General features: G+C 37.5%; 1 protein-coding gene across 1 annotated transcript in view; it reads right to left on the bottom strand.

Annotated features, from left to right (window-relative positions):
• The window catches only part of HMCN1 (hemicentin 1), a 412,067-nt gene that overhangs the window by 163,565 nt on the left and 229,033 nt on the right, over positions 1–19,469 (bottom strand). The window contains exons 29-36 of the mRNA XM_066361732.1: positions 16,597–16,723; positions 13,937–14,091; positions 11,676–11,954; positions 10,932–11,213; positions 10,173–10,281; positions 8,729–8,898; positions 7,035–7,189; positions 3,724–3,847 (exon numbers count right to left, since the gene is read on the bottom strand). Coding sequence (XP_066217829.1) covers positions 3,724–3,847; positions 7,035–7,189; positions 8,729–8,898; positions 10,173–10,281; positions 10,932–11,213; positions 11,676–11,954; positions 13,937–14,091; positions 16,597–16,723 — 1,401 coding nt within the window. The remainder of the gene's footprint in view (positions 1–3,723; positions 3,848–7,034; positions 7,190–8,728; positions 8,899–10,172; positions 10,282–10,931; positions 11,214–11,675; positions 11,955–13,936; positions 14,092–16,596; positions 16,724–19,469) is intronic.

The raw sequence follows: 19,469 nt of genomic DNA, 5'->3' as shown, positions 1-19,469 counted from the left end.
AGTTTGGTCTAAAGAATTAAAATTTCCAGAATTATGAAACTTTTGATGATCCAACAGGACCACCTACTGAGAGCCTCTGCCTTCTGTAACACATAGACCTCCCCCTGGAGACCCGGGGGATCACAAGAATATTCCATTCTCATGATCATGACTTTGTCTTCCAGTCCGGGAGAGCATGCACCCTTACTTCACCCTTTAGAAAGCCTTGTTTTTTTCCATGCTTGAGAAGAATGAAAACATCAATGATATTTTTTATAAGAAAAATATTAAACAGCTGGGAGGCTGAGTTTCTCAGGACAGAGCATGTGTGGATGACAATTGCATGACGCTCATTTGCTGATTGTGTTACTCAACAATAAGGTTGGGATAAAAACAAATCCTAACTTAGAAGGCAACTATGGAATTGTTTAAATAAATTAATAAATGAACTAAGTTAAATGACATGTGCTTTCTTATAGATTTTTTAATGTCCCTTTTAATATAGATCACCAAAATTAGCTATATCACTTTGGAAGCATTCAGAGAGCAAGAATATACAGGGTCAATTCCTCTTGTTTTTCACACTATCAGATTCTATTACTGACTTCTGAGATTGATTAGCTTCATTGTGAACCTGAATTACCATATCCACAGTAATTGAAGAAAGCCATTAAAATATCTAGTATTTCAACATGTGGTATCTTTAAGCCTTTCTTCTCCACCCTACTCCTGTGTGGTTTTGTACATCAGGTTAACTTGTCATTTTAACCCCTGAGATCTTTTGAAATCTGTCATCAACTAATCCCTTAGAAATTCCGACTCTTTTTTTTTTTAACATCTCCTCCTATTGTCACAGATCAAATTTAGAGCCATTTGTATTCAACTGCTGTCACAACTGCCAAGAGGTTATTCCAGCTTTCTGTCCAGATTCCTGTCACATTCACTGAGCCAACTACTTCCTCCAGGTTGATCATAAGTTATTAATTTAAAAGTTCACATCATTATTTATTCTCCATTCAGGCAGATGAACTGTTATCCAGACAAGTCACGATGGTATTAGATAAAACATTTTCAGCTAGTACTGTACTTTACCTCTATTCTATTTGTGATTCATATCAAGAAGACTGTTTTACATTCTCCATTGGTTTTGGTAGTTTTTAATAAATCCTTATAATAACCCACCTTCTGTTTCTCTTTCTCCTGACATTGACCCGGAAGTCTTTCAGCTTATTCCCCACTTTCTGATGATTTTCCACATAGCTGTGTGTACCCTAACTGCAACTCCTGCTAACATACATTTTGTTACTAGTCTATATCCTAGGTTTACAGACTTGTGTTTTCCTAGGTAGTAACTCTGCTTTTTCTCTTTGGTTGTTGCTCTGGATTTGATGGGATGCTTGATTTCTTTCATGGACTCTGGTTTTCAGTCACTCCTGATTACACTGGCAAGACTCTAGGCCAGTCTTTAGAGTTTGGGCCAGTGCTTCTCTAAGTAATGGCACACAGACCACTTGCATCAGAGATGCTGTTTTCAAAGCTCAGGAGACTGTATTTTTTCAAAGACTTTATTCATTTTATAAAGGAGAGAGAGAGAGAGAGAGAGAGAGAGAGAGAAAGAGAGAGAAGGAGGGGGAGGAGTAGGATGCATCAACTCTCATATGTGCCTTGACAGGGCAAGCCCAGGGTTTCAAACTGGCAACCTCAGTGTTCTAGGTCAATGCTTTATCCACTGCGCCACCACAGGTCAGGCAGAAAACTGTATTTTTAACATGCAATATTTACAATTTTTATGAGCATGGACGTTTGGGCACCCCAACAATAAAGTTTAGTTCTCCCCAGTTCTGGAGACATACACTCTGTTCTTTCTCTATACAGTCATCCTTTAAGAAGTTTAAACCATTCCAGAGAACAAAAATATCCTTCTTTTTGAAAGCCAGAGGAATTGGCAGTGGGAGGTATTTTGTACTAACACCTCTAATCTGCAAAAGCACTGCAAAGTCAGATATTCAGAGAAAATGAATGGTTTGTTCAAGATCACCTAGATCATGGTTAGCATACAAGTGAAACTAAAGTGGACCTGACCTTGTGCATGAGGTGATTACAACAGAACAAGCTATCCCACTTACCGTATTTCCCCATGTATAAGACACACCATTTCTGAAAAATTTGGGGTCTCAAAACTTGGTGCATCTTATACAGTGGTTGTAGATTTTTTTACATGCATTTGCCACTTTTTCGCACTTGTTCTTGTGCTCATTGTTAGACAGTGATTCGTCATCCGACACAGATGAGTACAAGCTAATGGATGGGAGTTTTGACAGTGATGAGGAATTGTATGAATTTTATGATGAATAAAACTTGAGTTCAATCACTTTATGTAATACATTTTTTTTTTCAAATCTCGGGCCCCAAAATTAAGGTGCATCTTATACATGGGAGCATCTTATACATGGGGAAATATGGTAACTATCTCCTCTTAGCCAACAATGGAGACCAGATAAGGACTGATATTGTTGACAAGGGGAAGATAAACAGCCCCATAAAGGAGGAGAAAAGGGGTCTCAGGGTAGAAAAAGAGAGAAAACAGGGGCAGCCCGCCCTAGCACACTCTCAGATGGAAGTGGAGGTCTGAGTATGTGCTGGAGACCACTGCCACAGAGCACCAGGGAGAGACAGTAGGCTTTATGAACAACTTAGGGGAGGGCAAGGCTAGCCTGTCCCCAAAGCTTCAACATGGCAAACCAACTCCAACTTGCTTACAATGAGATGTTAGTCTTTCAAAGGTTCTTTTAAGAAACATGGTTTTTATGTATGATATCCATAAATTAGGTGTTCATATTTAGGGAACTGGGGAAGGAATAAATTGGTTTATTGGAAACATTTAGGGAACTGATGATTTGAATCCTTTAACTGGTTGATTTAAATAAAAGGCAACATGTACAGAAACATATTAGAAGAATTCAGTGTTCAATTTAAGTTGTTTTATTTACTAACTGCTTACTTTTTCATTTGTTAAATATTTAGTGACTATCAATTCTGAACCTGGAATTAGCTAGGTGCTGGGGTATTCTTCTATGGTAAATTGTTCAGTAAATGTGGGGTGAATGAATGAATGAATGAATGAGTGGTTTTACAGCAATCACATGAATCAGAGAACATGAATAGCGCTTAGGTGGAGATCCTGAACAACTCTCTGCAAATATCCTTGGCTGGATTAGGAAAGGCCAAGCCTGTATTTCTTAGCCCTTTCTGATGACTCTCCAGAGATTGCAGTCTCACATTCAAGGCCAGATAGTCTTTCAAGTTTACTGTGAAGATGTGATATTCACGAGTGTTCCATGGCCACCAGATTTTTTACTTAAGCACACACGAGAGAAGATACTACATCAAAGATAGCTTCTCCTTATAGGCAAGAAAATCACAGTGCTAGGGAACAACCTCGACACTTCTGCCTTTTCAACAAGTTATCTGCAGAAACTTATCAATAGAATTCAAATACTTTAAAACACAAGGTAGTTTGTTTATTTATAAGCTCTAGCACACTCTACTTAAAAATCTAAAAACAAAAGATCTTAATACAAGCAATTCTAATTATAATAATGTAAAAAAAGTTTCCTTATATAGACTAAAATAAACACTTATTTGTTTGTTTGTTTTATACTGTTATTCAATAAAGATGAGCTCACTAGGTTAAAAAAATAGCCAGAGAAATATTCTTTTGTTGAGACATGGGACTGACATTACCGTGCACGTGCAGGTGAGTGTGCTGCTTTGCCTCTCCGGCTGCGTTGGTAGCTACGCAAGTGTATCTGCCAGCATCTTCCATCAGGGCTTTGGCAATCTGCAGAACCCGACCAGAAGACTGTATCTAATTGGGAGCAGAAAGCATGGCAGCATTTGGTACTTAACGCTTGGACTTGAAAACCTTTGCAGAGATAGACAAACTCATTTAAATTTATAATGTCTAATTATATTTTTATGCCAGTATCTTAACTATCTCTTGAAAGATTAAAGCCAGATCACTTCATCATGTGCAAGAAAATAGACTAAGTTGATTGAAAAGCTTCTCTTATCCATTGGAAAACACAAAATAACCTAAGGCCAGCTTGCTGGTAGAGTCATAAAGATCCACTAAAGGACAGACTTGAGCAGGGAACTATGAGTTATGTGACGAAAATTTAAGCTATTTGAGAAAACATGGTCACATTTACATAACACTTCATAAACAGTTTTAGAACAACAAGCTTTTTTGATTACATGATTAAGGGCGCCAGAAAAACAATGATAATTATAAAGTGTAAGAAATGAAAATTCAAATAAATTTCTTCCTGCTTTTCCTCACTTCCCTTCATTCCCACCATTTTGGAACTGATGATTGAGCAGATATTTTCTGAATCTGATTAGTCAGAGGCTACCAGTAACTTCCGATCATAATATCCAGCAGCCTATGTAGTGAGCTCATACTCTCGTCTCATCATGTACAGCACTTGACATGGTTCACTACCTTTTCCTGGGATCACTCTGCTCCCTGGGTATTGAGAGACACAGCCTTTTTCCTCAGTTCTCATTCTCTGACTTCCTTAGATAACTTTACAGAACCAGCTTCCTCCTCCTTAGCTTTCTGATGGTCTCTAGCCAAACCCTTGGCTTTGGTGAAGAATCTTGTGCAAGCGCCTAAATTGACAGCGTTGGCCACAACTTCTCTCCTGAGCTCAGCACTTGTGGTTCCAGCTATCTGCTGGACAGGTTAGCACACAAAATTTAACCTATCCAAAACAGAGCTTAAAATTGTTTCCTGTATCTCTAAACCTACGTCTCGTTGCATGTGTCCAATCTTGTTTAATTGCACCAACTGTTCTCCCAGTGGTCTGGGTTTTGGAGCCTACTATGGACTCTCCTATTAATTATACCCCTCTATGTTTCTCAGACCCCCTATTTTCCAAGCTCACAGCCACTGTGGGATTATAATAGCTTAATTTATATTCCAGTGTCTCCAACCTCCCAAACTATTAATCTATCTCGCATATCATTGCCAGAATAATTTGTCCACAATGTACATTTGATCCTTTTACCAATCCTCTCTCAAAGCTCATTCATGGCTCCCTTCTTTGCCCAGAACGAAATCCCAACTCAGCATAGCCCTCCAGGCTTACCACACTCTGACCCCAAATGACCCTCTCTATACCCTGCCATGTCAACTCCCACTGCCCTCCAGTCATACTGTACTAAAACATGTTGAGCAGCACATTCGTATGTTTATATTCACTTCTGGACTTTTGCACACAGCCTTTAAATATCATCATTTCTTATGACTCTGAACTAGGTCCGTTCTCTCTCCTATTTCATACTTTTTATTCTCCCATTGGATTGACTCAACCATGACCGTGGTTTCAAGTATCATCTATGTGTCAGCCTCTCCAGCCAACACTCTCCTTTGAGCTCCAGGATCACATAGTCAGTGGTCTACCTGACATTTTCACTTTATTTCAAAGTCAGCTCAACTTCCCAAAGTCTAAACTCAAATCCCAGATTTTCCCCGTCAAGCCTGTCCTCCTCCTGAGTCCCTGTCTCACTGCATGGCGTGACAACCTGCATCTGTGTAGGTGAGACTCCTACAAGTTTTCCTTGATACTTCCCTCTCCCTCACCTTTTATAAGCAATCTATCATTGAATCCTAATGATGTAACCATAAGTAACTCTCAAATATATCCAGGTATCCTCATCTCCATGGCCAGCTCAAGTCCCAACTTCTCTCTTCTCTCTTTCTCCTAGACAATAAGTCCTAATCGATTTCCACATATCTATTCTTGATTCTTCAATTCTTTCTCCAAAAGGTACATTGCTTTGAACTAAAAATAAAATCAATATTGCCTAACCGCCTCCTCCCTGCTCTCTGGTCTCCCCTAATATCACCTCACCCTTGCTTTCTGCTCCTCACTCCACTGGCCTGTTCTCAGGTCCTTAAGGGGTGTCATCCTCGCCTCTACTTCAAGTTGTTTGCTCGTGAGCATCTTCTCTGAAATACCCTACCCAGTTCACTTTCATTAATTCACCCATTTAACTCCTACTTCTTCTTCAGATCTCTGCTCAAAGACTTTCTCCATAAATTACTCTCATGCTTAAAGGCTTTCTTCATTATCTGTGTCATATCTCTCTATACTTTCCCTTAAAATTACTCATTACAATTTGTATATATACTTTTGTATGATTATGTGATAAATGTCTATTTTCAGTAAACAGTTGTTTATTAGTACTATGTTTGAAGGCTATATACTAAACCTTTCACTAGCCAAAGTATAAGACTTGTTCTATTGGACTTGGAATAGCAATAATAAATGAACAGATGTCCACTGTTTGTATTGAGAAAAGAACTCAGAAAATCCCTCATTATTGAAAACTTACTGCAAGTCAAATTCACGTGCACATTAATCAACTTGAACATAGCAGCAAACCTATTAATCTGGATTTTAAATGCATCATTTAAATTATCTAGGTTTGAAATCTATCTATCTATCTATCTATCTATCTATCTGACAAATATGTACTGAGAAACAGTTATATGCCAGGGTCTATATTCAAGATGAAGGATACTGAAATAAATTTATTCACAGAGATTGAATCTCTACACTCTTGAAGCTTACACACTAGTTACAATATGTTTTTCAAGACATTTCAGTAAGGTTTATATAGATATGGCTGTACCTTAGTCTATGATAATAATATTGGGGAAGCTCTGATTTAGCATATGAACACTATCTATAAAACACAAATTTTTAAGAATTTATGATAGTCATAAATCAAAATAATAAAAGTACTAACTAATAGGTTAAAAATTGATATCATTGTTAAGTTTATTAGTCTTTCATTAATTTCATTCTTCATATCCAAATATTAAGTTAAATTCTAAAAAATGCTAAGGAAACCACATACTGTTTCAGTCAATTTTCTGCAAGATTCATACAACAGGAAAAACGACAATCAGGAAAGAAGATGGTGAAACTCCAGAAAGAACGATGTAGCATTCTCATCCAGCGCTCACTCATCCCTGTACTTACTTTGAGGTTGCCGTGGGCAGTGTTCACAGGCTGGCCGTCCTTCAACCACGTGAGGGAAGGGTTGGGAATGCCGTTGGCTATGCACTGCAAGGTGACAGGCTTGTACTTCACCACAGCTCTCTCAGAAAGGCCTGAGGATTTGATCGTTGGAGGAACTAGATGCAAAAGAGAAAGAAATAGGAAGAAAGAGAGGAAGGGAGGTGGGGAAGGAGGAGATAGGAAGGAAGGAAACAAAAACCATAATCAGTGGGGTCAAATATTAAAAATCTGTATGTATAAATCTGACATTTTAACAATTTGAAAAGGGGCTCTGGCCAGTTGGCTCAGTGGTAGAGTGCTGGCTGGGAGTATGGATGTTCTGGGTTCGATTTCCGGTCAGGGTACACAGGAAAAGTGACGAACTGCTTTTCCACTCCTCCTCCCCTTCTCTCTCCCTCTCTCTCTCTGTCTTCTCCTCCCACAGCCATGGCTCGGTTGGTTTGAGTGCATCTGCCCTGAGTGCTGAGGATGGCTCCATGGAGTCTCCACCTCATGCGCTAAAAATACCTCAGTTGCGAGCATGGCCCCAGATGAGCAAAGCATCAGCCCCACACAGAGGTTGCTGGGTGGATCCCAGTTGGGGCGCAAGTGGATGTCTATCTCCCCTCCTCTCACTTGGAAAAGAAGAAAAAGCAATTTAAAAAGGAAAACTCCCTATTTTACAAGGAGTGAAATAATTTTATCCCATGTAGTTAATTTATATTTTTAATGATAACTTCTTAATTATGAATCTCTAACTCTCAAAGAATAAGTAAAATGCATTTGTAGCAAGTGCAATGCACATGTTTGTTTGGCTTACACCTTTCGGTGTGCTTTTCCAATCTATCATGACCTCCCTTCTCAAGAATGGCCGCATTCATCAGGTGAGTTTCCAGAAGCCATATTTACAGTGCATGACTCTGCCCCCAGCAAGGCCAATTGAGCCCAGGATGGCAACTTGATTTAAGTTGGCCCTACCAGATGCCCTCCCTCGGGAGTCGGAACTGAGACGGAGAAAGAGGATAGGTAAGTTCCATCACAAGACTGAAAAAGGCAGGGGAAAAGTCTGTGTAGGCTGAGCAGGAAATGAAGCTGACATTCATAGAAACCTCTGCGGTGACTTCCAAGTGGCTCTCCAGTTTCTCGCTCCAGTCCCTCCTTCCCAAGCTCTGCTGGCAAGCGAGACACACAGTAACCTGGCAGACCGTGTTTCCATCGCCACACTAATGGTTTTGACACCATTGTGCCAGTTTTGTGAATGTACTTACGTGCCTTGGATCCTGCATAACATCCTCAGCTTCCGTTTCTGGAAATGACTCTATTCACACTCCCTCCTGTTCTGGCTAAACCCTTCCACGCTGACATAACTAACCCTTTTACTTGGAATTTTTCTGCCTTCCTCTTTTACCTTATTTGGTCTCCTTCTTCACACCCTGGCACTCTATACAGAGTACTCTCTCTAACATTTAAGTTCTGTCTACAGTCATTCTCCTGGTACCTCTTGAGTCAGTGTTTTGACTAAGTGACAACATTTATTCTTATTTAACTCCAACTCACACTCTTCACATTACTTTCCACAACTCAAGATTTATCCAGAGTTACAATCTGAATTAGATAATGAAACAATGTAAAAAATTAATTGTAATTGTAATACTCTTGTCCCTTCGCCAGCCTACCATGAACGGTCACTTCAAATTCCTTCTTGTGGTCTCCAGCTGTGTTGGTTGCCACGCACCGATAAAGGCCCGTATCTGACACTTGAGCTTGGGCGACCACCAGTTTGCGTCCATTTAGTAAAATCTTGAATCCATCCCTTTCATCGATTACCTGGCCATCTTTCAGCCACCTACAGCAACAAGGCAAAAGCAGTGTGGGTATATATTTTAAATAATGAAGTTCCTCCTGTATTTTGGAGGAACTAGATTTATTAATAATTTATTTATAAATTATATATATATATACATAAATTCTCAATTATGCATTTGTCTTATTGCCTATTTACTCACTTTATAAAATAACCCCTATGTAGGGAAAAGAATAAAGGAACTCAGTCCAACACAGATGTTCTATTATTGGAACCTAGTCACTACGCATTGAGTTCTTCATTCTTCTATTAATGTTAGGTCACAAAATAAGGCAAATGCCCCTCAGTGTTAGTTGCTTGAAATATTTAAGTAATATTAACTAGCAAAATAAACATAATCCTAAAACCTCTGTAAAGTAAACCCCTGACATTATACAGCATTATGTTTCCTCATTTCTTATGCATTATTGCTTTCCCTGCAATTTTATACTCATATGTGAACATATTTTATTCCCTTCGTTGGCTTTACCTCAGTTGCATATCTCATAGCATCTTGGAAGTGAAAGATAAGTACAGTATTTAAGAATTGCTTTCTGCCTGACCAGGTGGTGGCGCAGTGGATAGAGTGTCGGACTGGGATGCAGAGGACCCAGGTTCGAGACCCTGAGGTCGCCAGCTTGAGCGCGGGCTCATCGGGTTTGAGCAAGGCTCACCAGCTTGAGCCCAAGGTCACTAGCTCGAGCAAGGGGTTACTCAGTCTGCTGAAGCCTCCCGGTCAAGGCACATATGAGAAATCAATCAATGAACTACTAAGGTGTCGCAACGAAAAACTGATGATTGATGTTTCTCATCTCTCTCTGTTCCTGTCTGTCTGTCCCTCTCTCTAACTCTCTCTGTCTCTGCCACAAAAAAAAAAAAAAAAAAAGAATTGCTTTCTGAGTGAAGGAACGAGATAAAATAGTTGGTAAACTTATAAGCATGTTCATTCTATTTCCTTAATATGTCTGGTACATTTCTTTTTATTTAGCTGTTCATTAAACACTTCAGTGCCCCAGGAAGAGTTAACAGAGACTGCTTAATAGTCTGTCTTTATAAACTGAAAATGCAATTTCTAAGAGCATAAATGAAATTCCTTTAACTGGGCAGATTCGAGGACCCTATGAGTATCAATTAAAAGCAGGCTTACATATAGAGCCTGTCTTTTAAGAGAATGTAATTTTATACAACCGCCTTTTAGTGACAGGGGACTTCTTTCAAGATTGCTCTAAACCCTCAAAGAAGTGGGAGGTATTTAGAAGACATACCAAAACCCTTACATGATAGTTGGTGGGGGAGAGCCCGTCGCTGGACAATCCAGCTCCAGTAAATTATTAACCATCACTATGAAGTAAGACGTTTCCTCTCCTCCTTCTATAGCCGGCGGCACTGGGAAACAACAGAGATGGAACATGCAATGAAAAGCGTTCAAGAAAAAATACTCCGCCACCTTAAGTACCACTAAGTTTCCATTTACAACATCAGTTAAGTATCATAGTAATTGGTACCTGAAGGGGATTTGAAATGTTAAATACATTTTACAATACACGCTTGCCAGGGTCAATGAATGTACTTTTGACATACTGTGGATTTTCTCAATTAGTTTAGCACACTATGGGGTTACTGATGCCATCCGAATGTAAAGTTGATTCATATTTTATGTTGCTTCTTTTCATAAGAATAAGAGAAGGGAACCTCAAGCACTAGGCCTCTATTCACAAGCTTTCAATTTATAAAGAAGTAGGACTCAGGATTGCAAAATGGCTTCACAGTGTTCAAGACCGAAGTCCACATTCTCATTCCCTGTAAGCAGATGTTGTCACAGGTGTAGAACACACCTGTATGCATTTACAAACGCAAAGTGTGCTTATGAAATCACTGGAAGATTTCTGTGTTTTTAGATCTTGGGACTCCGGTGATAAATCCACCACTCAGCCATGTTGCAGTCCAGAGTTGAACAGAAAACTAAAACTTTCCAAGATTATTTTATTAGTCGGGTTTAAGAATCTGGGAATCCAGATAGTGGCATCCTTCTTTACCTAAGACATCCACGTCATACTTGATTTCCTTTTCTCCTGCCACACTGGTAGCCACACACACATACTGTCCCCGATCAACTTCCAGGGCACTTATGATTTCTAGTTTCTTCCCACCAGCTTCTATGCGGATATTGTCACTGGTTTTCACGGGGACGCCGTCTTTTAACCAGGTGAGGATGGGCGGAGGGTTGCCAGCAGCTCGGCACTCCAGCGTCAGAGAATGAGCAACAACCACTTGCTTGTTCAGAGGTGTGGCCAGGTCACCTTCAATCATTGGGGGAACTATGAGAAAAAAGTCATATTTCAAGCAATTCTTTGACTCTTAATGAAATAGGAACCCTAAGGCCCATCTCTGGCTTGGGTGTTGAGGAAAGAATTTCTTGGTTCAGCTAATCTACAACTACTCTAAATGTTGTGGGATACTCTCAACTGTGTCGGCTTATGAAGGGTAAATAGTGGAGAATGAGCTTAGTTCCAACAACCACTCTACCTTCTGCATAAGGCCAAACAGTCCGGTTGCCCAAGTGTCATGGGCAAGTCATTGGCCCCGTGAGTGAACCTCTTCCTGTTAATGGTAGCTTTTAAAGATATTCTTCCAAATCATCGCACAAATTCTTCTAATTCCTACCCATGAATATTGAAAATAATCAGACCCCCTAGCACTTGATTAGTGAACAAATCGGAGGTTGGCATATTAGAAAACAAACAAAGATGTATGATTAAAACATGTATTTTTTTTCCTACCATAAACGTCCACGTGGAACGATTTTTCAGAAGTTCCAGCAACATTGGTGACGTGACACGTATACGTTGCCGAATCAGAGACCTGTGCTCGGGGGATATGAAGAAATTGTCCCTTATCAATATAAAGTGCTTGTGCGCTGGATATGATTGGTTGGCCGTCCTTATACCATGTAATAGTGGGCACTGGGAGTCCCCGTATTTCACATTCCAGTTTAATTACGCTGTTGATCAAGGCTGATATTTCCGTGGTGACATTCCCTCCTTTAATACTTGGTGGAACTACAAAGGGTTTTAGAATAGAAACAAGGTTCTAAGCTTCAACATCTGCATCAAAACCTTAAATGCTACAAATGTTTAAATAGTGCATTTATAGTAAGTATAAACTAGAGATAATGAGGAAGTCTGTGATTTAGCTACTGATAATTAATTGCCTGTTTTATCAATCTTGATCACCCTCTTTTTTGGTTTCAGATTTCAGTAAAAGAAGCAAGTGACAGCTTTATTTTCAGGAGTTCATTTAAGTCCAAAAGATCACCTTACAGTACTAATAGTAGAACATTCTATTTAACAAACAAAGCAAAAAATAAAATAAAATGCCAGTTAAAGTAGATATTAACATGTTTGAAATCAAGGCCTAGGGGGCAAAAATGTCAGATGTGGTACAACTTCATGTCCTGTCCCCAATACTAAAGGTCTAAGTGCTTTCAGAAGCAGCTGTTGAAAATAGCCGTGGACAGTCTTCAACTTTTGCTTCTTATTTTTTTTTTTTTTGGAACTGCCAAGACATCATTCATTCAACTTTACTCATCTAATTGGCTACATGTGGACCTTCCACCGCTTGGCAACCACATGCCTGGCCTCTCACACCACATGGGGACTCTGCTATTGGAAAAACAACTCAAGTGGCTCCAAGCAGCTACGTATTCCGAACATGGTCACTCCAGGATTGTGCTATAATTGCAGTAATTTAAAACAAACCAAATGGCATGTGCCTGAGTTTAGTGCCTTAACCTTATTTTGTTACACTTTTGTGTTGGGATAGAATATTTTGTGGAATGTTTTTCTTGTGGTTGGACCAGGGTTCTGGGTTTTGGGAGGAAGGTCAAAGAAGTAAAGTACCATTCTTATCACATCATCTGAGGAGTACACATACTATTAGCATGACTTAGCACTGATGATGTTGCCCTTGACAATCTGATCAAGGCGGCTTTTGCCAGGTTTCTCCAGTGTAAAGTTGCTCTCTTTCACCCTTTTCTTTGGTAAGGAACCACTCTCCACAGTCTATATATTGTATATGTATGGGGTTGGAAGTTGTGTTCTATGTTCTTGAGAGGGGAATACCTATATAATTTATTTGGAATCTTTTATATAGGAGATTTGTCTCCCCTTATCCAATTATTTATTTATATCCATATGGACTAATAAAAATTTAATTTATACTTTGGGTTATAATCTAATACTACATCATTTATTTTGTTACTCAGATTGTTCCAGTTTCATCCATTGAAAGCTATTTCAATTGGCTCCTATGTCATTTTATGATTTTAGTACTTTCATACTTTCTGGTCTCACTACTCAACTGGTCAGTTATATAGTAGGTAGATGAACAAGAAGCATGGCTGACCAGTTGAGTTCTTTTATTTTTTTATTGTGTAATTCTTTATAAATTCTTTATACATGCGACATAAAGTTCCTATGTCTTCCTCACAACTCTGTGTATAAAAAGTAAAATGCCTTTGGCAGTCACCAGCCTGAGGGTATACTAAAAATTTTAGTGAAATGATGGCTACATATCTCTGATGGGGACTTACTTAGCCAGGAGAAAAAAACAGCACAAACAGAAGGCATTTAAAATATTATGATGCAGTCAAGAGAAAGGCCAATATGAAATGAAAACAGAATCACTGAATTGTTTATATACCATCAGTTTCGTTTCTATGTCTTTTTTAAAATCCCTTTGAGGGTATAGACTTTTGATTTATGTATATACTAACCAATAGGAAATAGTTGACCTCTTAAGCGAGATCATACAAAAACCACTAGACCATCTGAAAACACCTATACTTATTGATAAAATACATTAAAAGTCAGATGCAACATTCTAGCCTCAAACATATACTGGTAGATTGTTTCTTCTGAAGTGAGTAGCATTCCAAGTTATTCAGTATGAATAAAAGAACAGTTAACATTAGTGTAAACTTTGCTTTTCCATTTACACTGAGAACTGATGACAACAGACAGCCTAAGAAAGTCCCACTTACTATAGACAGTCAGTTTTATGTCCTTGGCTTGTTTGCCAGCCGCATTAGACACCGTACACTGGTAGCGCCCCTTGTCGCTCCTTCGTGCATTCTTTAAATGTAAAACTTGTCCTCTGTCTAGAAGTTCAATATTAGGATCTCCTAAAAATAAAGGCCTACAAAAAAATTTTTAATTCTATGAATCCTTTTTTATTTTCCTATGTTCGTATTAATCACAACAAACATCACTAAGTCACAGGAGATTAAAAATCAAAGTTGAAATTTTTAATATAAATCAAAAAAAATTTACAATAATGTGAATAGTATGCCTACTCAAAAGAATAGAATTATTAAACCACTTCACTAATGAAAGTTAGAAAATTATCACTTTAAGATGAAAAGTTTCTTCGTTTCAAACTTAAGCTATTGAATCATATTAATATTTATAGAAACCTGGTAGTGTCATTTTCTGTTTCACTCATTCCCTTCTTCTTTTTCTTCTTCTCGGTTGGTTTTTATTTTTTTTATTTTTGGTTTCATAGCCAAAATTTCTACCTCATTTAGGAAAGAAAAACTAAGAGTATAAGAGCTTCAGGCCAACTAAGATTATTTTAAAATCAATATCTTTATAATATGTGGAAAAGTATTCACAATAGAATGAATGGTTATTACTTACTAATGGCAGTGACCATGCCAACTTTTTCAAAAAGTAGATATTGTAATAAATATAAATGGTTTTGTACTCGTAAATACTGAAATATATTTATTACAAAAGCAGCTCATGTATACTTGTCCAGGAAGTCGTTTTCTACCATACAGAGAGTCATTTACTGACTACTATAAAATGCTCACTTTATTTAATTGGCAGTAGCTATATTTAATTCTTGAAATATTCTGGTTGTTAAAGTTTATGATACCTCAAAAGTCATACCTTTAAAATCCATTGATCTTCTTTTAGGAATACTCATGGGTTGTTTTTTAAAAGTTGCAGTGACTTAGCCCCATGAATTAGATGCATTGCTATATTCATAAACCACTAGTCAGACTACAAGATTAAATGGAACACATTTTTTTACGGTAGCATCCTTTACTATTTCATGGTATGACATTTTGTATGAAGTCTCAAAAGGAAAAACATTAAAGTATCTTAATTTAATACATTTTAACTGTTTAAAGGAAGTAATGAGATGAGGTTGCTCAAATTTAAGTAACTCTAAAACTTTTACAGATTGTTAATTATGCAAGTAACATAATTTAAACAAGCAAAAAAAGTAAGCAGTAAGCATTACCATAAGAAAAGGTCTCCTTGGTTTATTACCCCTAATGTGAGTCTTTTCTCTATTTTTACCATTATCAGTTTGGTTTGTAGTCTTCCACATGCTTTTCTAAACACATTCAGTCATAAATGTATTTCCAAAGGAGTCTAAAGATTTTATATAAAACTAGTTTTGTGTTCTTAGTCTACTTTTCACTCAACAATAGCTTTGGAGACATTTTTGGTATATATACAGTTTGATCTTACTCTTTTTAGTTGCTGCATAATGTTCCATAACATGCCCATTCCATGAGATATCAACCCATTTTCCTAATGTGGTACTTTAATACAGTTTTCCCTTTCTGCCATCACGGTGTTGCAAGGAATATTATCTTATCACCCATGCCTTCCTGTGGACACCCATGTCTGCTTCCTGCTCCTAGATGCTGCAAGTAAAACCACTCCATGACAGCATCTGAGCATTCAGATGACCACTGACATCAACCCACTGCCTTTCACAGCATTACTTCCCGTTCTCCCCAGCAGAAGGCTGCACCTGATTTCCCACCCTCCAGCCAACAACTGATATTTTCCAAATTTTACTTTTTTTATTTTTGCCAATCTGACCTGTGAATAACAACATCACACTGCTTTGGTTTGCATTCCCCAAATTATTGAAGGTGAGCATCTTTCAATATATTTATTGTTTACCTAATATATTTTTAATTGCATGCTCATACCCTCCATACATTTATCTACACTGTTGTTTGGTTTATTGATTTGTAAAAAGTGTGCACACAATTCTCTGTTTTGCACACTACAAACTTTTACTCGCGGCTACTTAGGTCTTACACGCCTGATCTCAGGAACTAGATTAATACATGAGTTGTGACCACGCTGTGAGAAATGAGCAGTACAAAGCTCCTGAGCAATACAAATCACGCAGCCGTATCAGTGTGGGCAAACCTCAGCAGCCCTTGAACTTGAGGTTGAAGAAACATGTGGTTGCTCTTCTACGGTTGTTCCTTTTTGCCCATATATAGAACTAGCTTTTGTATTCATCTTGCTGTTATAAACAAATTTTCTTTTTTAATAATTTGAACAATTGCATATCAAGGCAAAATTATCACTGCATTTGAGTGTTGCATTTTCCATTCTTAGTCTGTAGACAGACTAGTGTATAATAAATCTCAGTTTCTCTGTTTTTAAAATAAAATCCCCAGCAAGTATAAAGAGCCTTGTAATTCATAAGAATGAAAGGCATTATAGGACTTTGAGACCAGTTTGAGCTATGTGGCTTTTGTGTCATGTTCATTGAGTAATTCTCCATGTGGTAAAATAATTAAGAGGGAGAAAATCCACATACGTTTACATATCTATTTCCTATCACTTGGACCTTGGCAACAAATAAAGAAAAGATACTCACTTGCCATCTTTGAACCAGTCAATAACTGGGAAGGGAGTGCCTTTGACCTGGCATTCAAGGGTGGTGTCGTGGTTGAGGACAACTGAGACTTCATTTGGGGAGTTGGCACCTATTATGGTGGGTGGGACTTGAACAAAGACATTTTATTATGAAAATTTATAACTTTGCAAAATGCGTGTGTGAGGAGAAGCGGTCAGATAATGATTTCTACTGTATTTTAGCAAGATCTTACTGTTAAAATTATCACACAATAATCCCTTTTCATATTACATCTATAGAACTAAATGTTAAATTCAGATATAGGTACACATTCATGAAAGACTTGATAGAAGGACAATTCTTGGTAGCATAGAACTCATTTCACTCATTTTGAGGAGTGTGAAACCCAAGTACAAAAAAAGTTTAGAATTATAAGTGAGCAATGAAACATATATAATACAATTTATTACTGCTATATATTTTACATAAAGAATGACATAACCAACATCAATCTTAGAATGTTCAAATTATCATATATTACACTATAGTGCTGCTTGAAATATGCTATCCTTTCCTCTTTTACAGGGCTCCTCTGCTAAAATTGGATAGGAGTATAATGTTGACTGTGCTATTCTTTATTCTTGAATTAACAAGAATATTGGAAAGTTCCTGTACACTTTCCTGACCTTCTAATCTTCCCCCTTTGCATCATGTTAAGGTATTTCTCATCTTCAGGAAAATAAAGGGTTTCATTTTCAGCCACTGACCAGTTTTATCAGGGGAGGGGTGTGACCAGGTTTACGTTTTAAGACAGGCGTGGCCAACAGTTTTTGTCCCCAGGCCAGATTAGAAAGAAAACTTTTTTCACGGGCCAGATAAAATATTAAAATTAAAAAATGTAAAATACAAAAATGATTCATTTAAGGAAATAAAATTTTATTATGTAATTTGTTTATGAATAAATGTGAGTGAAAAAATTTTTAATATACACTATTATTTTAATAAAAATATTTTTTAATGAAAATATAATTACATTCCGTATAAATATCCAAACTATCGCAATCAATCGAAACAATATTTAATTAATAGAATGAGCTTGAAGGGATTATATCGCAAATAAAACAATTATTTCGTTTTACAAACAGCCTGGACACGTTTTCAGTTATCATCTGCAGCTGTTGTCTATGCTACAATGTCACTTGATTCAGCACACTTGACCACAAAAAAACGAATTGTTTGAACTTGGGTGCGCACTGGCAAACTCTGCCTAAAAGAATGTGGGTTTCACATGGCCGCTAAATGTCAAACAGCTCATATTGAGTACAGAAGAGTACAAAAGTTGTAAATCGTTATAATGGAATTTTTTAAAAACTAAAGAAGTATCGCGAATCCATTCAACCAATTATTGGAAGTTAACCCTAGATTAGTCACACGCGGAATTCTTTTCCATGTATCATTATCTTCTTAAATATCTCAATTTCCAATAATCAAAGATGCTTCTGCTTCTGAGTAGCTGAGATTTTAAAGTTGCGGAGAATATTAAAAATTTAATCGCAGGCCTCATAAACTCATTATGCGGGCCAGATGCGGCGCCTGGGCCGTATGTTGGCCATGCCTGTTTTAAGACCACAACACTGGCTGTTGAATGAAGAATGGATTCCCGTGGAAAAGAGTGGATTAAGGGGAGCACTACGGAGGGTATTATACAAGGTGGGATAAAAACAGGTTTACAGTTGTGAATACAAGAAACACAGAGTTTACTCATGTATTCTTATTTATTAATTATTGTATTACTTTCCATACAAACAACTGTAAACCTACTTTTGCCTGCCCTGTATTAATTCAGCTTATAAATGATACTTTCACAGCAGAAATGGAAAGGAGTAAATAATTCAACATGGAATTAGGAAGTAGATTTAAAAGGACATAGATTTAAGGCTCAGGAGGAAAAAAGGAAGAATGAGTACCAGGTTCTGGCAGAAGCAAGTGGATGGCTGGACGTGCTGGTCGCTATGATAGGGATCAGTGAAGGTGACCAGAACAGACATTCATTGAAACCATTCTGTTTACCATGCCACTAAGATATTTAAGTCAAGATACTGTGGAGAAGATTATGTGCATACACTAGCGTTCACAGAATAAATCTGGGCTGGAGATAAGAATTTGGGAATCATCAGCACATAGACTTCAAAGCAAATGAGTGTGCCAAGAGAAATGCCAGTGAGATCAATGGCAGAAAAGATTAGTTTTTATAGCCAATACTTCAATATAGTAATGGTAACATAGGAAATGCAAAGTACTTCATTCAGGCTTGAAGAAGACCACTGAGATTATTTTTATGTTATAACAGGTTTGTATGGTAATTTTAATGCAACACCATTCCTAGACCTATTTCCACCCCAGACTTATAAATCATACACATGACTATTTTGATGAGCAAAATATTGAAAAGAGAGGAAGTCATCTTATCACTGTGTAAACTGAAATTGGCAAATATAATTTCAGACACTAAAATAATAAAAGTTTAAATTTGTGCTTACCATTAAAAATTTTAAAATGTTTTGTACCCCAATTTATTACAGCCTGTACTCAGAATTTCGCCCCCTTAATTAGAATCAGAGTTGAGGTGATTTAGTTACAAAAATTAAACAGAATGCAGGAGAAGGTGCATTTTCCACCATCCCCAGTTCAAGTGCAATCTAGCAGCTTCAGGAGATGTCGACAGCATTCTATACAGTTACTTCCTAGAGGATTTCCTGCCCATATAACTGGAGAAACTGACAAGAGTAGTATTAATAACTTACTATTTTATGTACAAAATAGTATCAAACACCCATAAACTTCTCTGTATGATAAATAATTGAAAACTTTCAAATTTCCACAAACTATGATTC

Source organism: Saccopteryx leptura, chromosome 2 (genome assembly GCF_036850995.1).
Source record: "Saccopteryx leptura isolate mSacLep1 chromosome 2, mSacLep1_pri_phased_curated, whole genome shotgun sequence".
Lineage (NCBI taxonomy): Eukaryota > Metazoa > Chordata > Mammalia > Chiroptera > Emballonuridae > Saccopteryx > Saccopteryx leptura.
The sequence above is the reverse complement of the archived record's forward strand: the minus strand, read 5'-3'. Positions and strand labels throughout refer to the sequence as shown.